Source organism: Orycteropus afer, unplaced genomic scaffold (assembly GCF_000298275.1).
Source record: "Orycteropus afer afer isolate SDZICR_OR568_19922 unplaced genomic scaffold, OryAfe1.0 scaffold00085, whole genome shotgun sequence".
NCBI lineage: Eukaryota > Metazoa > Chordata > Mammalia > Tubulidentata > Orycteropodidae > Orycteropus > Orycteropus afer.
Genome location: NW_006921672.1, coordinates 9,620,605 through 9,630,133, shown reverse-complemented (window position 1 = coordinate 9,630,133; position 9,529 = coordinate 9,620,605). Strand labels below are relative to the sequence as shown.

General features: G+C 41.1%; 1 protein-coding gene across 1 annotated transcript; it reads left to right on the top strand.

Annotated features, from left to right (window-relative positions):
- The first annotated feature begins 8,302 nt into the window (after positions 1-8,302).
- On the top strand, positions 8,303-8,725 carry LOC103198015 (keratin-associated protein 4-8-like). Its single transcript, XM_007942105.2, has one exon. The coding sequence runs from the start codon at positions 8,303-8,305 to the stop codon at positions 8,723-8,725; it is 423 nt and encodes a 140-aa protein (XP_007940296.2).
- Positions 8,726-9,529: the final 804 nt, after the last annotated feature.

Genomic DNA, 9,529 nt, shown 5'->3' with positions numbered 1-9,529 from the left:
TTTTCTTTCCTTCCCCTTCCCTCTCATCCCTGGTAATCAACAAAGAAAGTTTCCTTCCATATATAAACCTTTCCTTCACTTCTTACAATAGTAACCCACTCACTTTTCATAAATTATATGAAGGGAAAATTCCTGGGGGAGAAAATGTTATCTACCAAAATGGTTTTTTGCTATTGAAAAGGATTGCATTAGAGCAATCCCCTCAGGTTAAGAATCATTACAATGAATTGCAACTTTTTGAGCAACTGCTTATCTCTCCAATCATACAGAAAACACATAAAGTCAGTCTTCCCTCATTGTATGTAATCCCAAAGATGGGCTTTTCTTCCTATGTCCTCATCAGCACTTCCTGATGATAGCATATGGTTACCCACTTTTACATAAAAGGAGCTGTGCCATTGTGGCAGCTGCACTCAAAGTATTATCAAAGAGTCACGTGCAAAAAGGAAAAAAATGACACATTCCATAATAGAATATCACTTGATATTCCCAATATAGAAGACACATGAGACAAAGGAAGAAACTTGAAAGTAGTGTCACATGGCTTAACAAGATTCAATGAATCATGCACTTAAAAGAAAATGATGCTTTTCCTAAATATTGGTATATTTAGCTTGATAAACAAAATTATTAATGTAATAATATTAATTGAGGAAGAACAAGGAAAGAGTTCCTCGTGGTGACATGAGCAGCCACTGAGCAACTACTTAGAAGAGTATAAAAGGGGACATGGAGTGAGGAGGTTTACAGACTCAAGAACCTCACTTTCTTGGAAACACACCCAGAACCTTCACCCTCTGACACCATGGTCAATTCCTGTTGTGGCTCCGTCTGCTCTGACCAGGGCTGTGGTCAAGGCCAGGAAACCTGCTGCCAACCTAGCTGCTGCCAACCCAGCTGCTGCCAACCCAGCTGCTGCCAACCCAGCTGCCAGACCACCTGCTGTAGGACCACCTGCTGCCACCCCAGCTGCTGTGTGTCCAGCTGCTGCAGGCCCCAGTGCTGCCCATCCACGTGCTGCCAGCCCAGCTGCTGCCGCCCATCCTGCTGTGGTTCTAGCAGCTGTGGCTCCAGCTGTTGCAGGCCTACCTGCTCCATTTCCAGCTGTTGCCAGCCTTCCTGCTCTGGTTCCAGCTGCTGTGGCTCCAGCTGCTGCCGCACCTCCTGCTGCTTCCGCCCTGTCTGTGGCCAAGTCTCCTGCCACACCACCTGCTATCGCCCAACCTGTGTCATCTCCACCTGCCCCCGCCCCATGTGCTGTGCCTCCTCTTGCTGCTGAGCCCCCCGCCCTTCTTCCACCTGTCTCCCCACAGATGCAGACCAGCCTGCTGTTCTGACCATTAAGATGTGCACAGTGGGGTTGATTTTTCTCAAGGAGCTGTGTCTCATGATTTTAACAAGCCAATGACAGGCCACTGATTTTGTGAACACATTTGAGCCTTAATTCAAATCCTTCTCCTTGTAGACTTCTCCCTTAAATCCAAATGTGAATTTACTTGTGATATACCGATTACTGAAATGACATATTCTCCCTTGTAAGTTTTGGATAACACGCTATCAAGCTCAAGAACCTGAAGATTAATTTCAGCACTTTACATCACAGAATTTTAGTCTTTTTTTGATTGTCCAATGAAGTTTGTCTTTTACAATTCCTGCTCCCCAAATTTTCCTGCTCCCCAAATATGTCACCTCTCTATGCCTAAATAAACCACGCCTTTCCCAAAATCCAGTGTGATTGTGCTCTTCTTTAAGATTTTATATTCAGTCTGGAGAACTGTATTTTACCTTCACTGAAAGGACAGACAACACAGCTTTGTTAATTTTACAAGAGATGAAGTCACATTCATCACAGCCTAGGGTTCTCTAGCACTCTTTTATTTAACAAAACTAGAAACTCTCAAGAGCGTGTGAACAAAAGTAGAAAACTCTGTGTGTAAAGACTAATCATTTAATGTTCTATGGGACAACATCTTTCCAATATATCTGTGAAAGTAATTTTAAGGATAATGGAATTAGCTGTCAGAAGCTAGAGGTGTTGATTTGGAAAAACATAATAAAAGGTTGACAGTGATAAATCAGAATTAAAGGGCATATTGGAAAACCAGAAGATTTCAATGGCAGCATATAAATCGATGCTCATCTCCTGCACCCACAGGCCAGAAAAAGCTGAGGACCAAGCCTAGGCCTTAATCATAGAAGTAGCAGAGCTCCAGAGATGGCTGTTCTCTCACCCTACTCAGTCCTGTCATGCCAAGGTCAGGGCTGTAACTGGGAAAGAATGGAGCCCTAAGATATGGACTGGGGATATCTGAATTGATGCATTTGAAGATGCTGAATCCTGAGATTTTCCTAGAAGAAAATCTGGGGTTGTAAAAGTGGCCCAATCCTTCCTAGTGAAGTCTAGTGCCACCTCCTTTCCTGAAGATGATGCAGAGGCTCTGTCTTAAAAGACAACACATGCTCCCATCAGTATGTTCTCCTTCCTCTCTTGCTTGCCACAGGCCAGTCACTAGAGTTAAGTTACAATACAACCCATCCAGAGAACAGCTAAACCTATTCATGGAAGACTATATCCCAAAGGTTCTGAAAGACCTTTTTATAAAATTATTTATTTATTTTATCATTGTTGTTGCAAATATATATGGCAGAACATACACCAATTCCGCCACTTTTCCACATACAACTCCACTGATTACATTCTTTGAACTTTGCAACCATTCTCACCCTCTTTTCTGAGTTGTTCCTCTCCCATTAACATAAACTCCCTGCCCCAAAGCATCCTATCTCATCTTTTGAGTTGCTGTTGTCAATTTGATCCCATAAAGATAGATCTTGAAAGAGGACAATGCTCAAGGCAGACATTCCTTACTAGTGAAGCTAAACTACTGTGGAGTTTTAAGACTTCACAGGACATTTTTGGTTTAAGGTTTACAGATTAGCTCAGGGTAATAGTTTCAACGGTTCATCCAGTCCATGGCTCTGGAAAATCTGTATTCCATGAAAATATAAAATTCTGGTCTGCATTTTCTCCTTTTGCCAAGACTATTCCATTGGTAGTAATGTTCGCTTCCTCCAGAAAGCACATATTGTCTAGTTGTCTCTCCTTTTGTGATGTTAGTAGCTCTTGATGATCATTTCTTTTGGAGTGGGATAGCTACATCATATAGTAGATGTATGTTTAAGTCTATAAGAAAGTGTCAAACTGTTTTACAAATGTTCCTACCATTATATGTTTCCAACAAACAAATGTGCAAACGTGACAATGGCTTCACATCATCTCAAATTCTTGATATGGTCAGTCTTCTTAATTTGAACCATTCTAGAGAGCGAAGAGGAGATCTGGTAGCTTAGTGCCTAAGGCACTTGACTGCTAACTAGAAGGCTGGCAGTTCAAACCCACCAGCCACCCCTCGGAAGGAGAGTTGGGCAATAGTGATACTGCCTCGGAAACCCAAGGAGGGGTCACTATGAGTCGGGTCTGACTCGATGGCACATAACAACAAATGAGTTACAAGGTTTTCCTGGTAACACGAAATATTTCTAGCCTTATGTGAACACCAAGGATTGTTCCCTCTTCTGTTTATCGGTGGTGGCGTGTGTGGGGGGCGTGTCTTTCCCTGCCCTCAGGTAGCTTCTTTACATGCATGCAATGATCACTACTCAGACTCAGATTCGAGGTGGACCTTACACAGATCTCAGGGGCTCTTGCGTAACTCTCCCCTCTCTGGTATTCTGCCCTATGAATTCTAGCTGCTTTGGCCTCTCTACTCCCAGCTCCATTATCTCAAGTTAGGGAGAGTACAGGCTCTTCAAGCAACAAACCAAGGCAATCCTAGGGATCACTTCATTTGTTTCCCTCTCTAAGACATGAGTATCCTGCTCTGCAAGGCAGCGAATGTCTAACCACCATTGTTCCACTTATTCTGTCTGGTTTTGTAGTTGTTCCAGGCAAGAGGATAAATCCAGTCCCTGCTACTCCATTTTGGCTGGAAGCAGATGTCCTTTTTTCCTATTTTCTCATCTCCTCTTCTCAATTGTTTCATTTTTTTATGTAAAGAAATACGATTATATTTGTACCTCCAAATATAAATTTAGACAAATTTTAGAATACTTTACACACTTTTCTCTACCATGTTTTATCATCTCTTAATAATATATCCTAGTAATATGTATATGACATTAATAACATATCACAGTAATATAAAGATACTTCTTCCTTTATACAGTTGAAGAGTGCTGTATTATGGGAATGCACCATAATTTATCAACCAGTACCCCACTGAAGGCTATCTAGATTGTGTCTAGTTTTTTGTTGATTTGTTTGTCTATTTTGCTCTTTATTTAACAAATAAGGCTCCTATGAATAAATACATGCATCATTTCATATTTTTGCCTGAGTATCTTTTCCATAATTCATAGAATGGGCATAGCTGGGTCAGAGAATAATCCTGCGATACTGTCAAATCCTCACCAGAAAAGTATGACTGTGCCTATTTCCCCATTGTCTCACCATCAAAGAATGGTGTCATATTTTGAATGAGTGACAATCTAACAGTAAGAAAAGAATTTTCATTTATCTCATTAGGAATGAGATCAAGCATCTTCCAATGGTGAGGAAACATTTCATTTTCTTTTTCTGTCAGCCTGTTGGTCTTTTGTCTAATGTATTTTTTACAAATGATATTCTAAATTGTGCATCCTCTATAATGATGAGGTCCCTTATTACCTTTATTATCTGTTTGTAACTGGTTTTGGTTGACTCTCTTTGAAATGTCTACTGCACCCATGTTTTCCCTTCCACACTCCTTGTCACCACCCTAGGCAGACATTCATACTATCTACATGTTCACCACTATCTACATGTTCTTCTTGATTCTTGTCAGTTCCTCCAAGGCAACTAATAAAGTCCAAAGATTTGCTTATACCATTCTCTCCACTGTGTGATGATATGAAGTTGGAAAAAAGGTGTAGGCAGTGTCTGATCTCCTCTAACTTCACAAGGAGGAGAGAAAATCAAGATGAACAACCACAGCCCAAGGCTGGTTCCTATGAGGCAGAGGTCAGACATGCCAGCACCCTCCAGTCTTTTTATCACTTCTGACACCAACTATTCATCCCATGGCACTTACTACTTCTCAGTTGCGTTTGCTAATTCATTGCGATGACCACACAGAACCCACACACTATAGTTAATGATTATGGGATTTATTAGAGAAGTAACAGGTTACAATTTAGGATAAGAAATGACTCAGGGAGGCAGACATTTTGGAGAAATGATTCTCACTGTCTCCTTAGGTAAGGATACTCAATAAACCTTTTGTTTTCTCTCTTCAAAAAGAAAAAAAAAAAGAAATGACTCAGGATACAGTTCTTCAATTAGGATGGCTTCCTCTAGCTGTGCCACAGGCATACTTCTCTCTTGCTTTGGCCTCTGCCCTGGTCAGGAATGGGTTCCAAAGGTCTTCTGGCTCCCAGATAGGTGCCCAGCAAACCTCCTGCCAGAAGACACTCAGCTTTCCAGCTCTGTGGGCCAGGAAGCCCATCACTCTGTCTCATGCCAGTCTCTTGATTCTGTTGGTTCTGCTGCCACTGTCTCTCTGCCATCTCAGTACAAGGATATCAGGTCCAAGAATGTGCTCTCTATTCTCAGTTCTTCTTCTGTCTCAATGGTAGTAAGATCCCTTTTTTCCACCTCTGTTGCTGGCTGATTTTAAGGCTAGCATAATGGCAAAATTGCCCACTCCCAACACTATGGTTCCATACACCTTATTTCCATGGTTCCACCTCTACAATGTTGCCATGCATCTTATTTATATTGTTAACAAGGTATCCAGTGCCCTTAGTGGGACAGCAAGCACTTCATATTTGCATAGTCCCACCAATCATCTGGTGGGAGTCACAAAGACCATGGCTAGAAGACTCATATTGAGCAATTCACTGCACAAGAGAAATCCATTCTCCTTGCACAGATTCAAGAACATCCTTAAATTCTCCAGTTCTATAACTTGAGTATTATTATTCTGTATTCTCCTGCATATACTATTGAGACAGACTATCCATTAAAAATGAAGAGTATACTCCCCATTCAACCACATCTTCATTGCTTTAATGCTCTTTTTTCTCTTCTCCACTCATCTAAATTATATAGAGTAAGTTAAAGGGGAGAAAATACCCTGGGTTTTTCAATAAATCCCACCTTCACTCAACAAACATTCATTCAGAGCATTTGTTAGGTACCACTCTGGGTGTAGTGGATAAAGCTGACCAGAAGATCAGCAGTCAAGTAGGTCAGCACTTCAAACCCACCAGCCACTTTGTGGAAGGAAGACTGGGTGATCTACTTCCATAAAGATTTACAGGCTTGGAAACCCAATGGGGGCCGCTATGAGTCAGAAACGACTTGATGGCAGTGAGTATAGTTGTAAATATGAATAAAAAACAGTCTCATAGAATTTACAGAAGGCTGAAAAAAAGAGATACAAAGCAATAATGACAGAATGTGATACACTCATCAGAGGCATGCACAAACAGTCTTGGAGCAAAATGGAAGAAAGGATATATTTTGTATGTGGTACCTGTCAAAAAAGATATCAGTGATAAGGCACATCTGGAGTGCAAATGTAAGTATGAGCAAGAGTTTGCTGAGCTGACAAGGGAGAAATAAATATTCTAGCAAGTGAAACAGCATGATAAATGGTATATGATTATTCTTCTTCACACCTGCTTTGAACATTCTAGGAAGAATCACTTTCCAAACTGACAGTGTGACATCAATCTATCTGGGTTTCAATTGCCTCATGTTTAAAAAATTTACAAAAATAGTGTCTACCTCACAGAGGCCTTGTGAAGCACAAACAAGATAACAATTACAGAGCACTCAGAAAATTCCTGACACACAGTAGGCTCTCAATAAATAGTAACCATTAGTATTATCTCACCTTTCATTGGAAGTGTATGGAACTTAAACACATAGTTATTATTGTGTTCACTAATCACATACTTTAAATAATTTCCAAACTCATTCCCATGTATGTATGTCTTGTTTAATTGTCTATAAGATAGGAATTAAAGCTTAATCTCTAACCTCTTTTATATCAAGCAAAATATCTTAAAAATACATTGTTGACCGACAAATACTCAGACTACAACAAAATATACTTGGAATAAAACTTCACTTATACAGGCTCTATTAGGTGTGTGGTTCTATCAAAGGATAGGCAAAAATTACTCTCTCATGATATTCTATATCTGAAGAACATTCCAGCAATAACTTAATAATTTTTTAAAAGATCCATTGTGCCAATGTATGTTACTATTTAAGTGTTATAAATCATTATGTAATAACTGGTTCAAAATGCATAGATTCAATTGTTGTTGTTGTTATGTGCCATCGAGTCGGACCCAACTCATAGCAACCCCCTCTTGGGTTTCCAAGGCAGTATCACTACGGAAGTAGATTGCCCCATCTTCCTTCCGAGGAGTGGCTGGTGGGTTTGAACCGCCAGCCTTCTGGTTAGCAGTCAAGTGCCTTAGGCACTATGCTACCAGAGCTCCCAACTCTGATGGTATAGTGCCTAAGACATTTGACTGCTAACTAGAAGGCTGGCGGTTCAAACCCACCAGCCACTCCTCGGAAGGAAGATGGGGCAATCTACTTCCATAGTGTTACTGCCTCAGAAACTCAAAGAGGCGTCCTTCTGAGTCAAAATAGATTCAATTATATAAGACAAACAGGAACTTCACTGAGATTTGATCTCATCGACTATCCAGGAAATCAAAGAAATCACAGTATTCGTCATTGTACACAAACTGTATCTTCCATTCTATTTCCGTACCAGCATTCCACATGTCTTACTTTCAACTTCTTTGACACCAAAGGACATCTAGGCATTATAAAATCCATTCTTGACATATTGCCCTGGAGTTAAATTCACAATAGAGAAAATAACACTCATCAAATACAATGGATAAAAATGTCATACAATGGCTGCACTTTAGAAGACACATGAGGCAAAAGAACTCTGGGAGCTGATTCACCTAGCTCAACCAAATTGGAGAGATCACAACATAACAGGAAAAGGAAATGTGTCGTTTCTGTATACAGGACTAAATTATCTAATTTACTAAAACTAACTGACTTACTATTTGATTTTCTATTAGGATAAACAACAACAAGAAGAGTCCTGCACATGGTCACAGTAGCTCTCAGCAGGGTATAAAAAGCAACAGAGGACAAGGAGACGTCAAACTTGACAACCTCCCTCTCCTGGAAACACACCCAGAACCTCCACCCTGTGACACCATGGTCAACTCCTGTTGTGGCTCCGTCTGCTCTGACCAGGGCTGTGGTCAAGACCTCTTCCAGGAGACCTGCTACCAACCCAGCTGCTGCCAGACCACCTGCTGCAGGCCCACCTGCTGCCACCCCAGCTGCTGCATCTCTAGCTGTTGCAGCCCCACGCGCTGTAGTCCTAGCAGCTTTAGTTCCAGCTGCTGTAGACCTACCTGCTGCATCTCCAGCTGCTGCCGCCCCTCCTTCTGTGGTTCTAGCAGCTGTGACTCCAGCTGTTGCCGTCCTTCCTGCTGTGGCTCCAGCTGCTGCCACACCTCCTGCTGCTTCCGCCCTGTCTGTGGCCAAGTCTTCTGCCACACCACCTGCTATCACCCAACCTGTGTCATCTCCACCTGCCCACACCCCATGTGCTGTGCCTCCTCTTGCTGCTGAGCCCCCAGCCCTAGATCAACCCCTTCTTCCACCTATCTCCTGCTGTTCTGACCATTAGGACACATGGAGTGAGACTGATGTTGCTCAACCAGTTGTGTCTCAAGATTTTAACAAACCAATCACAGGCCACTGACTCTGTGAGCACATTCAAGCCTCATTTCAAATCCTTCTTGTGGATCTCTGCTTTATATTCACACATGAATTAACTTCTCATATAACAACTACTGAATTGGCAAATTCTTCATATATTCTTCTTTTTTAAGTTTTAAAACATGCTATAAAGCTCAAGAAGTTGAAGACAATTTCAGTATTTCTACATCACAGATTTTTATAATCTTTCTTTTAACTATAATGAAGTATCCCCTTTATAACTCCTGCTCCCCAAATATGTCACCTCTCTGAAGATTGGGCAATCTGCTTCCGTAAAGATTTACCACCTCAGAAACCTAAAGGGGGTTGCTATGAGTTGGAATCGACTCACTGGCAGTGAGTGAGTGAGCTATGCCTAAATAAACCACCACTCTCCCAAACAGAAAATCCACTGTGACAATGCTCTTCTTTAAGATTTTATATTCAGTCTGGACAATTGTATTTTACCCTACACCAAGACAGACAACACAGCTTTGTTAATTTTACATTAGATACTAAGTCACAGTACTCACAACCTAGTTTTCACTAGTACTTTCTTTAATTCCTAACAAAACTGAAATCCTCAGAAATGTGTGGACAAAAAGTAGAAAAATCAAAATTTTGTATAAAGACTGAACAAGAAATATTCAATGGGACAACATCTTTCTGATATAT

Excerpts from the sequence above, each read along its gene's own strand:
- LOC103198015 (XM_007942105.2), top strand. The coding sequence starts at position 8,303 with ATGGTCAACTCCTGTTGTGGCTCCGTCTGCTCTGACCAGGGCTGTGGT.